Here is a 19,335-nt window from a genome sequence, read left to right on the forward strand (position 1 = left end):
ACCACAGGCAAAGGGTGTGACACCTTGATGGCTTAGCTGGACCACCCTCACCCCTAGGTGGGCTTCAGAACACAGTCTGCAGAGCATCTTAGCTTATTGCCCGACACACAGCACGACTGAAAAAGAGTTTAATCCAAAAAGTAAAGGAGTTTAAACAACCTAAACGTACCTCAGTGGGAGATTTATTAAATGCCTTAAGGTACATTCACACAGGGGAACATTACGCAGCCAAGAACAAGAATAAAACAGATCTACATATGTGGCTGTGGAAAGAAGGCCACGATACAGTGTAAAGCTAAGAAATACTACAAAATAGTTGTATAGACTAGTTTTATTTATAAAAATGTGTTTGTATGAATAAACACGAAATTGGTGATAATTACTTTTTTGGAAGGTTCAGTAAGGTGCTGGGGGATGATATTTACAAGGAGCTTTTCCTTCTTACTTCATAATTTCCTGTGCCTGATTTCTTATTAAAACATGTATCACAATTATAACCAGAAAAATAAAGGTTTTCCATTTTGAGGAACACAACTGACGTTTATGGATAATTTTTGTCTACTAGTAGTTCTGATTAACTGTGCAATAATTTTCCCAGATTCTAAAATATCTGGTTGGAATTTTTACAGAGATTGCCTTAGATCCACAGATGAATTTGGGGAGAAAGTCTTCCCATCTGGGAGCATTTTTTTTTTTTTTTTAAAGATTTTATTTTTTCCTTTTTCTCCCCAAAGCCCCCCGGTACGTAGTTGTGAATTCTTTGTTGTGGGTTCTTCTAGTTGTGGCATGTGGGACGCTGCCTCAGCGTGGTCTGATGAGCAGTGCCATGTCCGCGCCCAGGATTCGAACTAACGAAACACCTGACCGCCTGCAGCGGAGTGCGCGAACTTAACCACTCGGCCACGGGGCCAGCCCCTGGGAGCATTTTTTAATGATTGTTTTGTTTTTATGATTGTTTCAATTTTCTCTTCAGATCTTCAGTCAAATTTTATATTCTTCTTCATAGAGGATCTAAATATCCCTTATTGCGTATTTCACAGCACTTTTGTTCCTATTTTTGATGGAACCGTTTGTAAAGTGTATTCTCTAGCTGGTTATTGCTCATATGTAAGTTATGACCTTTACCCACTTATTTCATAACTAGCAACCTTGAAGATCTCTTATTAATTCTAGTAACTATTAATAGCTTCTCTTGAGTTTCCGATCATTTGGTCTCTGAATGCCAGAGTGGATCTTGCTTATTCACGGCTTTCCAGCTCCCTGGCACTCCTGGGTCTCGTTCCTCTTCTGATTCCTCAAGGTGAAGAAGCACATTAATGGCTGTCTTAAGACTGAACCACCAATATTTGGCAGCTGCTTTAAGTCTCCTTAGATCTCCCGCCAGCACCCAGTGACGCTGACTCCCCTTCGGTGGCTCCTTCAGCCTTGGTCACCTCCACTGAGCTCCGAGCTCCCAGACGGCAGGGTCTTGTTCATCGTGGTCAGAGCTGAACCCCAGGCCTGGCTCAGATGGTGGCTCCCATTGACATGTGTTAAATGACAGGGACGGCTGCCTCTGATGGACAAAGCTGTGCCCTGGCCACGTAAAAGGTATAAAGTACAACCGGACAGACATCTTATAGACCTGGGCTACATCTTGTGGGGAACAAACAGTTCGGGTAGTAACCCCGTCTCTGGAAAGATCTGTGAGTGGTCTGTGCTTATTGGCAGTAGGTTTTGGGTGACCATGAGGATGCATGCGCCACTGGCAGGCGAGGACAAAAATGAGGTAAAGCTTCTTGTGCTACATGGACAGAACTGCAAAAAATGTTGCAGGGCTGTGTGTGTGTGTCTGTGTGTCTGTGTTTTTAGAGAGAGAAAAACTCAGAATGCTCATCACACTGTTACCAGTGACTACCTCTGATGAGCAGGCTGGGGATGGGTGCAAACTGGTCACTATACATTTTACTAATCACAGCCTTTATGTCAAAAGCAAAACTTAGGAGTAAAAATTAAAATACGAAATAATATAATAAATCAGCAATAAATTTGCATACGTCATTTTCCATCTAAAAGTGAAAAAAGAAAAAAGGTAAAAACAAATAACAAATTTAAAACAGGCAAACCCAAAGAGTGGCCTGTTCGCTAGAAAAACCGGTTCAAGAAGGATGCCAAGAACACCCCAGTGGGCACAGCCGAGCTCCTCTCCTGGGGAGCTGATGGCGGGGTGTTAAACTGAGGTCCGGGGGGCTCCACGTCGGACTGAGAGGAGAGTCAGAGACACATGAAATCACAGCTGCAGATCACCACAGAGTCTTTGGCCTGAAAGAACTTTTCAGACTTTGTGGTCCAACTGCTGCTGGGGTGTGTGTGTGTGTGTGTGTGTAAATGGTTATTTGGGGTTTGGGTTTTGGTGAGAAATTATGTATCATCTCTTTCAGGATTATTTTTATTTCTCTCTTTCCCCCACCACACAGACACACAGACACACACACAGACACACACACACTTCTGTCCTCGGCTCTCGACAGTTTGCCCCACGCAGGGGAAGCTCACAGCCCAGACGCTGCTTCCGCCAACGTGACAGGGCTCCTGCCTCCATCAGCCGCTGCTCCCGGGGCTGGAGTTGGTTTGACCACCCTGGGAGGATGAGGAGAAGGAGCGGGAGGGGGCCCTGAGGCCACACTGCCTGCCCACCCACCCCACCCACCACGCTGCACGGCTCCAGATCCTCTGACCCACTTAGGGGAAGGTAAGAGCAGAAAGAGAATCAACTCAGCCGGCTTAGGGTTAGACTCTCTGCCTTGACTGATGGGGAGAAGGCCTTCTTGTTGAAGGAGAAAATCAGAAAAATTTTGGGCCTAAAACGCTGTCCTTCTGCATCCCCGTCATTCCAAATCCTGCCCAGTGATCCACAGCACTGTTTCTGAAACTTTGTAAATCTTGACTTACAGTAAGAATTTACATTTTACATCATGACGCATCCCACATAAACACACAGAAGATGTACACGTAGGTAAATATTTATAAATATATACATAAATATTTTATATCTATAACTAAAACAAAAGTTTCGTGAAACAATACCCTTGCTATCGTATAATGAAAAACATGACAAAGAAATGCAAAACACGATTTTGCTAAGAAACTGATGCGCACTGATATTCTTTTTTTATTATTTTTTAAAAATGGTGATTTCAACCCACTAAATTGACTTTCAATCCACTAACGGGCCGTGTTTGAAAACCACAATTTAAAGTTCCCTCTGATTCCCGACGGTGATTTCGTGTGGGGTCTTGGCTGCAATTCCTCGTTAGGCCCCTTCTGAGCCCCCGAAGTCTTTTTCACATGGGTGTTGCTTTGGCCGCGTGGGTTCACGTTTACTAGGAGACCTGTGCTTCTCCAGACATGGGAGCCGGGATGGGGTCCAGAGTTCCCCGTTCTAGTCTTTCATGTGCAGACGAAAGACGGCAGAAAGAGGCTTGCTCTAGCTCACTCAGCAGAGGAGAGCAGCTCCGGGAGCAGGGGCGCGCCCGCCCTGCCCACCACCCAGCCAGGAGGGCCTCTGGGTCTCTGGAAGAGCGTCTGCACTGGCTGCTCCAGGGGACCCGAGGGCAGCGTGTTCTAGCTGCTGTGGCCGTCCACTTTAGGAGCACTCCTGGCTCGGCCGTGCATGCCACGTCCACGTCCTGGCTCGGCTCTTCATGTCATGTCCACGTCCTGGCTCAGCTCTGCATGTCCTGTCCACGTCCCGGCTCGGCTCTGCACGCCACATCCATGTCAAGTCTCAGCAAGAAGCGAGACCCAGGGAGATCCCTGCTCTGTGTGGTCCCTGGCATCCAGGTCACTGCACAGAGGCACCGCCAGCCCTGCGAGTGCTCCCGCCAGGTGTGCCCCCTCTCCTGCAGCCTTTCCGAGGGTGGCAAGCTCAGCGGCTCCGGCCAGCTCAGCCCCTCCACCCTGCCGTCCTCGGCACCCATCTGCTCTGCACTCGTTCTTGCAGACCATTCGATGTCTCTTCTGTACACCGGACAACTTTGCCTAGCCTACAAGACCAGCATAGATTTGCCCTTGTTTCAATCAGAATCCAAAAGAAGAGCTTGAAGTACATTCCTCATTTCAAGCTGTCTTCCTAACCCGCTCCAGGCTCCTACTGGATGCTCTTCTCCCTCTTACATGAGAGTGATTCTGCTGTTCACACTGATTTGTCTCTTAGTATCAAAAGCATCTTACATATGAAAACATGTTGCCAGCCCAAATGGACAAGGCAAATGTAAGATACTATTACTATAGTTGCTATTGTTGTTATTGTTAAGTTGTTCATTTATTTATGCAACAAATATTTTCTGAGATCCGCTGTGTGTCAGGCACTGATGATGTAAAGGATGCAGAGATGGTCCTTTACAGCCTGTTGGAGAAGAGAGACGTGCCCACGGATAATATTCCTGGTGTGGAAAGTTTAATAATAAAGGTTTGAATCCCATGCCACAGTCTGAAGTGACTTTGTGGGTGGCCTCACCGAGGAATTAGCTCATGAGCTGAGGCTTGAAAGCTGAAGAAGGGAAGACAGAAGGCTCAGGAGAGAGCATTTCAAGGAGCGAGAAGAGCACGTGCAAAGACAGAAGCCTTGCAAGACCCTCTGCTTTCAGATCGGAGTGAATCTCTTGTTCACATCAGAGCCCGGAGGGCGAGCAGAGAGGAAAGAGGCTGCGGTGCCAGCTCAGGCCGCTGAGCGACCACGGAGCCCAGGGACCCGCCTCAGGAAGGAAGATGCTGTCCCGCTGGGGGGTGATTTCATTTCCAAGTGCTCCCTCCCCGCTTCACTTCCAAACCGGGTGCCACAGCTGGGCCCAGACAAGGGTCGGGGGGAGGCTGGCAAGAGGGCGGGGCTCGAGCTCCCGGGCCTGCCCTCTGCCCGAATAATTCTGCTTCTAACTGTTGACAGGAGTTTTCAGGAAAGATTTCAATTATGAAAGAGGCTTCCGTGGGTAAAAAGAACTGGAAAACAGCTGCTGTAGGTGATTATCATCCAACGGGGCTTTCTCTACCGGGTGGGTATATGACCATCTTTGTGTTTAGGAAATATAAACATTTGTTGAGGCGCAGAGCAGTTAAGAGCATGGATTTTGGAGTCAGACAGGCTGGGGCTCAGGTCCTGGGGGTGCCCCTTTCGAGCTGAGTGACCCTGGGCAAGTCACCTCGTCCCTTGGTTTTGAGGACACGCAGCCTAAGTCAGGACTGATGAGAGGCCCCAAGGAGCTGATGCAAACGAAGACTTTAGCCCAGAGCCCGGGGCAGGAAGAGACACAGGCGGTGGGCGGGGATTAAGTATTATTAATAAGCATCATTGGGGCTGAATAAACAAACAGCAGGGGTCTGGCCTACCCCGATAGCTCGCGTCCTCATCACATCTGGGATACGGGAAGTGCCCTGTCCTGAGGTCATAAACGTTGACTGCCGCATAGCTGCAGGACAAAAAGGAGAACGGAGGGGAGGAAAAGCATGGAGCCGTGCTCTCCTTCCCGGGGGGCCAGAGTAAAGCAGAGGGAGCCGCAGACAGAGCAGGAGGACCATGTGGTGGCTTGGAGCTGGGCTCCCGGGACGAAGGTGCTGCCTCTGAGGGGCTCAGCCTGAAGGGGAGGGTTTCACCTCCCAACAGAAGGAGGAGCGGAAGCTTCTGTGTCCGGGGGAGCAAGGAGTCTGCTGGGTCAACGCCTTCTCCAATGGCAGAAAGCAAGCAGGTTCACCGACCAGAGCAACAGCAACCCTGGGACCAAACCCACTGGGGCGTCAGTCACAGGACCCTTGACTGAAGTGGACAGAGTGACAGACGGACAGAGGGAGCACTCTCCCATGGTCAGAGTCAGAGACACCCATGAGCGAGCCGCCTAGGAGAGGAGGAGCCTGGCGGGAGGTGGGGAGGCCTCCTCTGGGCACCCGCTCCCCCCACCTCCCCTCTTTTCTTCCTCCTTCCACATCCGCAGTCCCTCGGCTGGTTAACCAGAAATCCCAGACCCAGAAGCTCCCGGGCTGCAGAGCCAGGTGGAGCGACATCCGTGTCACCCCCACAAGTCTCAAAGCTGCTTTCTCCTCCCCTCGCTGTGTGGCCGGTGGCACAGGATTCCAGCCCCCCAAATGATCCTGGCTTCTGCTCCTGCCCGGCCCCGGCACAGCTTACAAATGTGAAACTAAGTTCCAGCAGCCAAGAGCCTGCTCCACGTGGTCAGAGCACCCAGCCTCCTGCCCTCAGCGATGGTCACCTGGTTGGAGGGACCTCACTCACCTGAGCCCACCTGCCTCCTCCTCCGCCACTCTCTCCAGCTGCTCAGCAGGGACCCAGGCACCACGGATCCCAGGACGGCCAGGACCCGGGCCTGGGGCAGAGCCCGCGAGGAAGGAGAAATGCTCCTTTCTCACACGGAGGCCCGGCTCCGAGTCAGATACCAGGCCCCGAAGACCGGATGCTGTGAGCCGGACGCTGCATTCACCACCCGCTCTGGACAGGTGACTCAGGGCGAATATGTCCAGCCTGGCACGGGCCTGCTCCAAGGCTCCCGGCCTGAGCCATCTGACTTCTCCACGTGAAGAGGCTTGGTCCAGAAGGGGCTGCCAGCACTGAGAAACCCAGCCTTGCCACGCGGTCCACCATCTGCTGGGCTGGCAGAGAACACCCAGGAGGCCAGCCTGGCCCAGAACCCAGAGCCCCAGCGAGGCTGCTCGTGCGGGCCCTCTGCCCATGCCTTCCTCGGACATCCGGAAGTGGCTGGGAGGGGGGAAGGCAACAAGCGTCACTCAGAGCCTATAATGTGCCCGGCAACAGTTCTACACAAACCAGCTTGCACGCCCTGCCCTCGGTCCGGCAACGTTACACCCATTTCACAGGTGAAAGAACCGCTGCCCAAAAGTTCATCAAGCACCCACTGTGCACCAGCCCTGGTGACCCGGGGTCAGAGCCCGTCACGGGCTCAGCAAAGCCCAGCGATCCCCCCAGGGTCACTCAACCAGCGAGTTCTCAAGCCGGGAGTCTAACGAGGACCCTCTGACGCGACAGCCCTGGCTCTTCCCAAGGCGTCACGTCGCCCCTCTGTGCCAGGCTCTCCCCAAAGTAACAAACTGACTCTCGGGAGCTGCTCAGCTCAGCGGCTTTCAGAACCTGCTCCTCAAGCCAGCAGCAGTGGCATCGCCTGCTGGAAATTCAGATTCCCAGGCTGGTCCCCAGCCCTCTCGAGTCAGGAACGCGGAGGGTGGGGCCTGGCGCTCTGCCTTTCGGAAAGCCCTCCAGGTGACCCGGGGCCGGCCCGGGTTTGAGAGCCGCTGACTGACTTTCAGAGGGCATGTTGGGAGCCCCAGCCTAAGGGGACAGGCGCTTCTGCTGTCCCATCGGGATTGTCATAGTGACCAGGGTGCTGTTCCCCCACACATCTCCATGGAGAGCCTGATCCAAGGGTGACATTTAGCCCATCGGCCCCCTGAAGGGCTTCCCACGTGTCCCTCCCACGCGCAGGCTCTGGGAGCCGTTGTCCGAGCCGGGCGGGGCCTCCTGTGTGGTCCTGTCTCCTGGCGAATGGCGTGTTCTCCGACGCTCACCACCAAATGTTTCAGGGCTTCTCGGGGCTTTAATGAGGGCTTAGGTGCCACCTCGTGGGAGGCCCTCGGAATTCCCCTCAAGGGTGTGGAGATCTAGCCCCTGCCGGGGACCCAGGCTCGTGGCCACGCTGGGCACAAAGCTCCTTTGTCAGCGGCGTGGGGGCAGCTCCACGTGGTACGGCTGAGTCTGGAGGTGGTGAAGTTCTTCTCAAGCGCAGGGAGAGTGGGCCCCAATGCTCGGCTCACAGCACGACCCCTCTCGGTGCCCCGGGTGCCGCCCAGCCACGCTCGGCCCCGGCATCCGTCCCAGGCTGCCTCACTCTGGAGGAATGGCTGAGGGAAGGGCCCTGGGCCTGCGGGGCCCACCTCGCCCTCCCCAGGTCCTCAGGCTGCGAGGGCCCCCGGCCTCCCTCCTACACCAGGCCTGACCCTCCTTGATCGCAGGCCCCTGCATCCAGTTCCTATCTCCCCTCTGTCATCAGACGATGCTTCCCACTCACTCTCAGAGGTGAACTGACTCCACCCTGTGGTCGAGAGCCCACCCAGACCCTCCCGGATGTGGGCTGGTTTGCACCTCAGGTGGCGTCTGCGTCACACCTGTGGCCTCCAGGGCCTCCTCCCGAAAAAGGACAGTCTTCCCATCGCCCCACTTCCTCCATCACAGGCCCATCCATCAGCACCTGACGAAAGAAAGGGAGGAAGACGTGGCTGGAGCGACCTCCAGGGTGAGGACCCGGGCGCCGCGCTGCGTGCCAAGCTGGGCCGACGTCTTCCCGTGGAATCTCGGTCGTGTCTCAGCTTTAGCTTCCTCATCCACCAAACGGAATTAAAACTAAAAGCTACCAGCCGCATGTCATCGAGGGAACGAAACGGTAGAAGCAGAGACCCAGCCAATGGCTCTATGAGGACGTGGCATCAGAAATGACCACACACCCCTTTTCTCGTTATTTTAATTCTTCCATAGCGTGAAAAACAATCAAGATTCTCCTCCTGGCAATCTCTCCCGTGTACTTGCACACGTGTGCACACACACACGCACACATCTGCATGTTCAGCTCTGTGAAGAACGGCCACCCCGTGCCGATAGCCTTCCGTGTGTACTGGGTTTCGTTTCATCCTCCCATCAGCTGCGTGAAGTAGGTTCTGTTTTCACACCCGTTTTACAGGTGAGGTGCCTGGAACTCAGAGACGAGCAGCTCCTCCCTGGGGTGCACAGCTGCGGTGGCAGAGCAGCATGTGGAAGCCTGTCTGTGTACCTCGTGCCCTTTGGCTGCATCCTCGGGCGACGATGCTGGTCAGGTCTGGGGAGGGGTAGGCGTTCAGACGCTTGCTAAGGTTTCACAACTAACAACCTAATTATAATGCGTGGGGCATGCTGACAATCACGGCGTAAAGTACCAGAGCCCTCTGTAGTGCCATCAGGACCAGAGCAGGTGACCAGGAGCCTTTCTCACATGTCCCCCAGCAGAGCCAGTGTCGTCCGGCGTTGTACCAAGAGTTCTGTTTTTACGGTGACATTTTATTTTATTTTTTTGAAAGTTTATGTCTGTGTTTTCTTCTGATGTTTTCTCCCCTTTGGTTTTTTTCCAATTACAAAAGAAATACACGTTCGCTGGAGCAAGTCTAAATATTCAGAGGCAAAAGGAAAAGTGCTTTCTTTTTAAAACCCCGCAACAGGGTCGTCTCCTGTTTTGATCGGATAGCAAAAGAAAGAGGATAGGGCGAGGGGTCAGAGCAGGCTCAGCACCGGCCGGTTCTGTGAACTTGGGCCAGTCACTTGACCGTCCTGAACCTCAGTCCTTCCTCCACGATATGGGAACAGCAATTCAGTAATCTGACCAGGCTGTTCAGAGGTCTAAGCAGGAGCAGCCTGGCGGTCTTTAAAACTGCCAGGAGCTCCTCATGCTGTGAGCTGTAGGTCGTGAGAACTGCCCTGTTACACGATGTGGAATGGAATTCAACGGTTTCAACTAGAAATGTAACACATAATAGAATGACAATGGGTTGTCTACATATTTAACACTTTCAACTCACAATCAGAGAAAGCTGAAGCCAGGATTTTACGATTTAGTTATATGTCCTCATTTATGGGTGAAGTCACTGAGGTCCAGTTACATGCTCTCTTGGCCCGAGGTCAGGTTACATGGCCACACCCAGGGTCAAGTTACATGGTCACATAGAGGTCAAGTGACAGGGTCATGCCCAGGGTCAGGCGGTCAGGACTTGTTGGTCTCCTGACTCCTCCTCCAGGCTCTTCCCTTCCTCCCCTGACAACAGAGTTGGTTGTCAACACAACATGTGGATTCAAACCAAAGATCTTACTTCGTGTGACAATTCTAGCTGACTCCTATATAGACCATGTTGCTCTCCCTGCGGCCTTCCCTTCTTTCACTTTGTCCATTCTGGGCTTGCACCCTTTCAAACTAATATTTCATCACTAGTATACAGTTAGGACAAACCACTGCAGCCTGTCCTACTGGTGTGTGTGCCACCCACATGCCAGCAACTCCCAAATTCACATCTCCAGACTTGCACTTTCCTCTGCGTTCTACACTCTTTTCCTACCACCCGTTTAACGTCTCCACCTGGGCTCTAGCAGATGTTTCAAAATTAACACCATCCGACCGTGCTCTTGAGCTCCCCAGTAAAACATATTCCTCCCCAGGCTTCCATATGTTCGTAGTTGTCACCATCATGTACTCAACTGCACAAGCTGAAAAACCCAGTATCAAGGAGTTCAGAACATGGGCTCTGAAGCCAGAATTCCCGGATTCACGTCACAGGTGTGTCCCTGGCCAGATCACATTCGAGGGCAGGTGAAGAGGCACCGCTCTGTGGACTGGCTGAGTGTCTACGGGATGGTTATCGCTCTAGGACCAGCTCACAGGGTGGCCGTAGGACTGAATGCAGTAACACCTGTGAAGTTCTTAGAAAAGTGCCTTCCGGAATAAGCCCTTGGTGAGTGTCAGCTTTTATTAATCTTGATTCCTTCCTGTCTCTGACCTCCCACATTCCCCCCAATTTGTCAGCGGTTCCTGTTGGTTCTACCCACAGAAGACGTCCCTAATCCATCTACTTTCTCCACCTTAACCCAGCTGCCGTTGCCTCTGTCTGATTATTTATCATCCGACCGGGCTTCTGGCTCCTACGTGAACCTCCATAAGCCATTTCCACACAATAACAGGTGGGTTTTTTGAAAATATAAAATGGACCATGACACTCACCTACATGAAACCCTCCAAGGACATTGCATTGCCTTTTAAAAACTTTTTTTTTAAAAAAAAAAAGCATTGCTTTTTATAGCAGTTTTAAGTTTACAGAAAAATCGTACAGAAAGTATGGAGAGTTCCCTCACGCTCCAGACACAGTCGTTCCCGTTGTTGGCATCTTGCGTTGGTGTGCTATGTTCTTAACACTTGGTAAATCGATATGGAGACATTGCGATTAACAAAAGTCTGTAGCCGACATTGGGGTTCACTCTTTGTTCTGTGGACTTTGACAAACACACAGTGTCGTGGATCCTCTGTTACTCCACCACACAGGAGGTGTGCCACTGCCCTAAAGATGCCTGTGCCCTGCCATCCATCCGTTCCAAGACTTCACCGCCCTTTCACAATAAAGTCCAAACTCTTGACCATGTCCCAAAAGACTTACATGATCCCGCTCCCGTTTGCCTTCCTTTCCTGACCAAGCCAAACCCGGGTCACCCTAAGGCTTTGTCTAGGCTGTTCCACCTTCCAGGACGGTTCCACTTTCAGAACTTACATGGCTGGCTCCTTCCTGCCTCAATATCCTAAACGCGGCCTTTCCTGCCCACCATAAGCTGAACCAGCCGCAGGCACTCCCTGTTACATCCTGCTTTTTTCTTTCTTCATAGACCTTGTCACCTTCTGAGGGTGTCTTGTTCATCTATTCAAGTTCTCGTGTATCCTCTGTCTGTCGCATAGGAGTGTAAGCACCCCGGGGAGAAATCTGCCGCCCTCGTTCGCTGCAGGGCCTCCAGCTCTGGGACAGGCCTGGCCCTTAAGGGCTCCATAAACATTCACTGGATGAATCAACCCAAAACCGAATGAATAAATAAGTGGCTGATGCCATGTAATGAGCTTCCGCCTTTGTTTGTCTTCCAGGGTTTACAAAGAGCTCTGACTACGTTTTCTTAATCTAATTTGTGTGATTAGGCTCAGATTTAAATGGAACTTAAGAAAACACATTCACACACTCTCTCCTGGTTCCTGAAGGCCACACATTGGGACATAGCGAGGTTGTTCTGTCCAAGGGAGGAGAGTTTATTTCCAAGAGCTTCAGTAACCCTTTGGATCGGACGAGCAGAGCCAGTGGGTTTAATCCACAGCGATGGGATGAAGGAAAACACTCGGAGATGCAGAACCTCGACTGACGAAGAATTGTCATAACTCCCATCTGTACAGGATTCTCCTTGGGCCGGATGCTGTACCGAGCTCTGTCGACACAGCACCTGTCTGCACGGTTGACCTGCAGGGCTGGTGCCCTGAGCTGTCCCCTTGCTCCCGACGGGGAAGGAGGGAGAGGAAGCAGGGCTGACACATGGCTTTCCCGAGGCTCAGAGCTGGGACGGGAGCCCGAGGTTATCCGAGAACACAGGCCAGGCAACCCTCGTTTGTGGAATAAAAACTGAATGAATAAACTGTGTCGGGTTGAGCAATCTGGAGCTCCCTGCCCATCCCAGCCGGCCCTGCCCCAGGGAGGGGTTTGGAAAGGATTAAACACCCCCCGGAGGGAGGGCTAGGCGATTGGGTGGTGTTGTCTCAAGGCCAAGACTAGGATGCTTTGCACTGCCTGCCTCCCCTCCACCTGGCAGCAAGAAGAGGCCGCGACTAACGAGTGACACGCCCGGCGGGAGAAAGGAGACCGTTTCTGCTCAGCAAGACTTTGCAGGACGGGCGTGCTCAGTCTGTGGCGTGGAAACGGCTGAGTCCCTCATCTTTCCTGTCTCTCCAGGACCCAGAGATCCCCCAGCCAGGGGGCCCGGCCCCTCCCGTGAGTGCTCAGACCGGACAAGGGGCGAGCCGAGGCGGAGCGTGCTCAACCGTGCGAGGCGGCGAGGCCCCACTCGTCCCCGTGCTGCCCACGCAGTTATCTGAGCAACGCTGCTTCCTGCTTGCATCAGAAAACAACATTTTTAAAGATGAAGAAATCCCCACTTTCTTTTCTTAATTTTTTATTGCCGTGACACAGCTGACTCAATAAGTAAGAATTTTAAATGCCTACCGAGGGTCACAGGCATGTCCCCCGCAAGCTGGCTGCTCCTCCAGCTCCTTCGTGCCTCCTCCCACCCCCGCTGCTCGGCACACGCTGCCCTGCCCGGCTCACAGACCCCCACGTCCTGGCCACCTCTCAGAGGTTTTCCAAGGTTTGGCTCAAAGTTGCCTCCTCCCAGCTCCCTGTCTGGATTAGGAGCTGCCCTTCTGTGCTCTCACAGCTCTCCATGCTGATCTCTCTCAGCTGTGTCTTCTCCAGTAACTGAGTTTCCTAACACCAGGGACTGTCTTATGTCTCTCTCTCTAGCCCTGTGCAGTCCCTGGCACAAAGAGGATGCTAAGTAGCTGTTAGAGGAAGAGAAGAAAAGAGGAAAAGAAAGAGGAGAAAAAGGCACGAAGGAAAGAGAGGGAGAGGGACCTTTTTGGTCAGACACATGGACACGGATGGAATACAGATATAGGTAGTGCATACAACCGACCGCAGACCACTCAAGGCGCAGGAGGCAAGGAAAGAGCACCGGTCCAGGAGCCCAGCGGCCTCAGTCCTTGTCCCCAGGCTGCTGTTAACCGGCTGTGTGACCTGGAATAAGCCACTCCGTCTTCCGAGCTTCAGACTTCTCGTTTGTAAAACGCATTATTATATGACTTAAATGAGAATGCCGCGATGCCCGACACCTGATGGCGGCTCAGTGAACATCAGCTCTGCCTTCACCTCAGCCCCACTCCACCCCAGCGCCCCACGGCCCGTCTGCAAGGGAAGCACAACACGGCAGGAGCCAGAAGCCCCTCGTCTGGGTCTCTCTGTTTCTGTCTCACACCATCGTAGCAACTCAGACAGGAGAAAGGATGTCCACCCTACAGGGACTACAACCCATTTGGCTGCTTCTGTGTTCATCTTCCCGGTGGAAAATGCCACCAGTCCCTGCGCCAGGCTGGACCACAGCAGGAGGTATAAGGCAGCCTAGTGGGAAGAGCTGGGCACCATCCCCCTGGCTCGGGATCTGTGGGGCCCCATGTGAGGTCCCAGAACACACAAGAGTCTGCAGAGCTGTGACGTTCTCCCATCACCCAGGGTCCAGCTCCCATGATACGGCACCTGCTCCATCTGTCTGTCCTGATCTGTCCCCAACCCCACTGTCAGAGCCCAGAGCCCCAAGCCCAACCCCACGCCGGGAGGCAGCCTGCACCGCTCTCTCCATCTGGCTTCCCTTCATCCCAGAATACCTGCTGCCTGGTCCTGCTCCCTTCTCCCAGAGCCCCAGCCACAGCCTGTACTTTGACCCCCGTGAGGCCCACCCAGCAGAGTTGGGGGCCTTGACTGTCGAGGGCTGTGCTCCCACAGCCGAGGCAGGATAAAGTGTGTGCTGTGCTTTATTGATGGAGGCCTTTAAATTTAGTGCCGCATGGCATATTATTGGTAAAAGCCAAAAGCATCGGAGACGGGGCGTAGGAGAGCTTCCTGGATGAGGCGATTATTCTGTGTCCTGCTAAGAGTTTGTCTGACACAGGTGTACCCATTTCTCAAAGTTAATTGAGTGGTGCACTTGAGATATACATTTCACTGGATGCAAATTTTATCTAAAAGAACCATCAACAAATACTGAACTCGAGTTAATTATATCCACGCGGGAGTGCTTAGAAGTGAAGGGTAGTGATGCCTGAAACTGACTTGGAAAAGTATCAGAAAAGCAGGACGGGTGCACGGACAGACAGAGGATGGACCGATGGATGGACACGTGACAGGGCAAACACAGCAGAATTTTACCTGTAGGATCTAGACAGTGGGCGTACGCTGGTTGACCACAATTCTTCCCACTTTTCTAGGTGTTTGAACATTTTTTTTATAACAATACTTTGGAAAAGATACAATTGCAAGCAAGCTGAAGCGTCTCGGGGAATGGCTAAGTCAGTTATGGTGTCAGAGGTGGCTTCCTGAGCCCATAGAGGTGGTGCGTCTGATCACTTTGTAGGAACAGAGGAGCGTTCGAAGCAGCGCATAAGGACCTCTGATCTCACATTTCAGCCTCGGCACAGCACGCGGGGAGCACGGGCTTCAGAGTGAAACGGCCCCGCCTGGTTCAAACCTCAGCCCGGCCATTTGCATAAACTCCCTGCCTCGTTTCTGTTCACCTGTAAAATAAAGATGGCAGCGCTTGCCTCCCTGGGCTGGGGGAAGATCAAATGAGTCAGGGCCCATAAGGGTCCTAAATCACGCCTGGGGCTCAGGAGGGAGGTGACGCGGGTGCGACAGAGCGATTTCTAGGATGCACACTGAGACTGGCCACCAGGCGTGGGGAACAGAGACGACTGGCTGATACACGGAGAGAAGGGCTTAGGAGAAGGGCTTGCCCGGCCAGCAAAAAGCTTATTCCCTGAGCTAACAAGTCACTGTGATTATTTTCTAAAAGATGCTTTGAGGAAAACAGACAGGATAAAGTACCCTCAAAACGCTCACGGTGGCTGGTCAAGCTGGTGGGATGTGAGATGACCCTCTTTTCTCGTCCCTGTTCTGCAATGTGCTGTTCCCTTGACCTACAACTTGCTTTTCCATCCTTGCCCTGAGCTAACTCCCAAACACCCTTCAGAAACCAGCTCGCACAGCACCTCCTCAGGGAGGCCCACCCTGATTGCCAGAGTAGGACCGTTTCCCCGTCAGAGCCTCCCATAGCTCTTAACCGTCCTTGCCGTTATATTCATGTGTGTGCCATTGTTCGTCTAACGTGTCCCGCTGGATCCTCAGACCCCAGCACAGTGCCTGGAGCATCGAATGCTCTAAATAAATAATTTGTTGAAAATGCATTCCAAGTGTTTGAGAAACTGACTTCATTCCTCGTGGATTGAAAAATAAATACAAAGCTGGTGCTGGGTTGGGGATAAAATAAATCCAGCTACAGCTGTGCTTGTCCTGGGCAACATGAGATAGCTGTTAGCTATCAAAGATGTAGGGCAGCATCTCGGGTGGTTTTACTTTTTCCTTGGGAGAAATGTAAGGTGCGGCCTTCCCTGCTGACAGCTGGCCGTGAAAGGTCACAAGGGTCCCAGGCATTTGATTCCATTTCTAGCAGAAGGAATCGGGGCACCTGTGGGGCAGACCACGTGACCTGACTGTCGCCAGGGACATGACCAACCGCTCGCAAAGGCACAAGCTCAGAACCTGCACTCGTGAGCTGGCAGAGCTGGAAGGGCTCTGAGAAGCCGTCTCCACTCCAACACACTTCTATCCACTTTCCAGACGGGATGGTAAGTGCCAGGTATGGAAAAGGGTTTATCTGAGGTCACACGGCTGTGTAAGAATTGAACGGGACAGGTGTCCATGCATTTAACCCCCAAGCTTCTAACAGCTGAACTCAGAGACACGACGTCTCTGGATCAACGTTACAGAGCGACGTTGCAGGGTGTCGCCCTGAGACGCTCCCAGCCTGGGACCAAGCACTCGTTCCACAGCCGGGTTGCCTGGAATTACCCTCAGCTGAAGAGAGCCGCCTCACCAAGGTCATGCCCTGGCCCCAGGGGCAGCCCACCTGCCGTGACGGCTCGTTACAGGGGTACAAAACGCCATGGGGTCTGCCAGAGCATCGCAGCCTGACTTCTCCACCTGTCCTGAGGGTGTCGTTCCCAAGGACGCTCTCCCACGCCCCTCCTGCACACGCGTCTCCATCTCAGTCTGCTACCAGGGAACCCCACCAACGATGGCGACGCAGCCGGGACGGGAAGTGGCAGGACACCCCCTGAAGGAGATGCTTCCACCAGACACAGAATGTGGACGACATACCAGGTCACGTCATACCCTCAGTGTAAGGGACGCATCCACGTGGTCTTCCTCCGAAGTGGGCGTCCCCTGTGTCTGGCCCACTCTCTGCAAAGGAGGGAGGCCACTGCTGCCAGGACCTTGGGTCCTCCCCCATCACCCCAAGCCGGGTGCCCTGGGAGGGCTACCATGTCCCACGAGGGAGCAGCCGGCGCCCGGGTGTCCACGCGAGCCCTGTGTCCCGCACGTGCTGTCAGGCCCCTTCGTGAGCTCGTCTTGTTTATCACTTCTGTAGACCTGAGACATGCGAGTTTATGGTCCCTGTTTTGCAAAGGAGGAAACTGAGGCACAGAGATAAAAGGGCTTTCCCCAAATTAACTCGCTGGTGAACCTCAGAGTCAAGATTCCCTCTGGGTGGCACGGCCCCAGGTCCAGGTCCCTACGCTCCACCACCTTCTTCAGACCTCAGAGACCCTTTAACGGAACCGAACCAAGTGGACCCCAGGGTTCTAGCCGTATCTCCCTCGTCTTCCTGGGGCCGGAAAAGTCAGGATGTGCTTTGACTTGCTTCGTTCTCCCTTTTAAAGAAAACCATGTGTTTACGCTCTCGTGCCAAAGTTACAACAGAGCTGAGGTTTGCCAGGGTCGACTCAAAAAGTTGGGCAGAGGGGTTAAAATTCTTTTCCCTGAGGTCTGTTTATTTATGTTTCTGGGGCAAAAGAAGGAGGCTGTTATAAAGAACGATCTGGTCTCCTGGGCTGTACCTGCAGCAAGACGGGGAGTCTGGCTGGGGAGCCCCGGGACCCCTCCCTCGCTCAGATCCACGAGCCGCTCCCTCTTCCATTCTGCTTCCCGCTGAAGCCAGAGCTGGTGGGGACCCCGACAGCTACGGCATTTAGACATCGGCGCCCCCGCCCCTGAGTGTGGCCAACGACACTCACAGAGGACGTGTGGGCTCGTGCAGACCCCCTGCCGTGGCCGGGCCCCCCACCACGCAGCCCCCGGGGGGGTCCTGAGATATCCTGGCCCCACACCCTCTGCCAAGCAGCCTGGCGAGAGCTCAGCCAGCCTCTGCAAGGACAAGGCGACAGACGGGGACTGAGTCCTGTTGCTACACACGTGCATGGACACATGCACACACACACACACACACACACACATGCACACGCACACGGCATAACCCAAACCACGCTTCCACCCCACCCTCCCGGAAGGTGTCAAGAGGGTCACACCCTCCTCCCCACCTCCCCGTGGATCCACTGAGAACAAGCTCCACTTACCATTCTCTCTTCGAGGGAAGATCCTCTTCTGCAAACTCATGGCCACTCTCTGGGGACGAGGGGCAGCCCAGAAAGTTCCCTCTGAGCCTGATGGAGAAGTCACCGGCGATCAACAGCAGCTTCTGGGGCCGGGAGGATTTGAATACGAGTTAAAAGCACAGAGTAACTCCCCGTTAGGACTGTTTTTCCTCGGCAGGGAGGGAGGGAGGGAAAAAAAAAATCCGTTTCCCTCTGCCAGCAAATCTTCAACGTCTCCGCACGGTCGCTTCCAACTCCTGCCCTCCTGGGGAAGCAACTGTGTATAAAGGCAACGTGATTTCACCGAATCGAGCCCTCGGATCACACGCCTCTTTCTGTACCACAAACAGAAATGTAAAACCTCAAACTTTTTCCTCTGGGCTCCGAGTGTGTCGCGAGAGGGCTGCACGCCACTCCGGCTGAGGTCTAACGTAGGGAAAATGTGCTCCACCGGCTGGATGTTCCCCGACGCCCGGCTCGGCTCCCGGCTCCCCTTTTTAATGAGTTCTGCTGTGTTTATGTAATTGCAAGGGACAAACACAACACCTACGGTCCTTGCCCGAAGTTGAAGTGATTCATTTTCTCCCTCACACACGCCGCACACAGACACAGCCCCTGTTGAGTCCAAGTGAAAACGCCTTTCATAAAATCTGCAAAGGGCTTGGGCAGAGCTGCTGGTGGTGAATGCAGCCTGTGTCCCCAGGAAGGCGGCGGGGCTCCCGGGAAGGTGGAGGCTGACTTCCATCAAGGCAGACAGAAGGCGCTCTGATCCCGCCCTCGTCAGGACAGGCGCGCGTGAGGGAGCGGTGGCCTCGAGCCCTGAACTGTCCCCAGCCCGCTCGACCCAACTTCCCCGCCGGCCTTCCCCATACCGGGAGATTTTATTTTTAGACTTGGACAAGACGGGCTATTATTTTAAACGACCGATTTGATTGCTGGGTTAAATAAACCCTTGGAATCCCCACCAAAAAGACCAAAAGAATATACAATGAGTGGCGAAGAGTCAGGGCTGAGAACTGGGGAAGAATGTGACGGTTTTTGGGGACGCCGCAATGCGAGATGGGACTGAAGGGAAAGGCTGCTTTGTCTGATAGAGAGAGAAAAACTCACCAGGGAAGCTGGCGGTACAGACCCCGGTGTGGTCTCTGAGCACCTGTCACCTGCCGTGCACCCGGGTCTTCCTGGGATGGAGCCCACCAAGGCCGCCTCTGGCACCTTGACCCAGGGCTCTCCCACCACCCAGGGCCTGGAAGAGCCACAGGCTCCAGAGTCACCATCTCTTTGCTCAAAGCCCCTCCCGGTCTCTGTGACCCCTTTCCTCCCCCCACACACGATACGTAACTGTTTCTTGAGGCAGCACCACGGACGGCCCGGAGAACCCCTGCCATCAGCACCTGGAGGCAGAACAGCTCCCTGAGAGGCATCTTCATCCCAGCACTAGGGCTGGGATCCAGAGCAGGTGCCTTCCCACCACCAGCTCCTCCTC

General features: G+C 53.5%; 1 protein-coding gene across 4 annotated transcripts in view; it reads right to left on the reverse strand.

The window, feature by feature from the left end:
• IL16 (interleukin 16) overlaps positions 1-18,558 on the reverse strand; it is a 102,508-nt gene extending 83,950 nt beyond the window's left edge. Inside the window, exon 1 of one of the 4 annotated variants that reach the window (XM_044760336.2) lies at positions 17,832-18,474. In XM_044760336.2, the coding sequence (XP_044616271.2) occupies positions 17,832-17,871 (40 nt within the window). In that variant the 5' untranslated portion in view covers positions 17,872-18,474. Of the gene's footprint in view, positions 1-6,262; positions 6,452-17,831 lie in introns of those variants that run through there. The other 3 variants (XM_070494159.1, XM_070494155.1, XM_070494161.1) reach the window with 3 other exon arrangements.
• Positions 18,559-19,335: the final 777 nt, after the last annotated feature.

Source organism: Equus asinus, chromosome 2, assembly GCF_041296235.1.
Source record: "Equus asinus isolate D_3611 breed Donkey chromosome 2, EquAss-T2T_v2, whole genome shotgun sequence".
In the NCBI taxonomy this organism is placed as follows: Eukaryota; Metazoa; Chordata; class Mammalia; order Perissodactyla; family Equidae; genus Equus; species Equus asinus.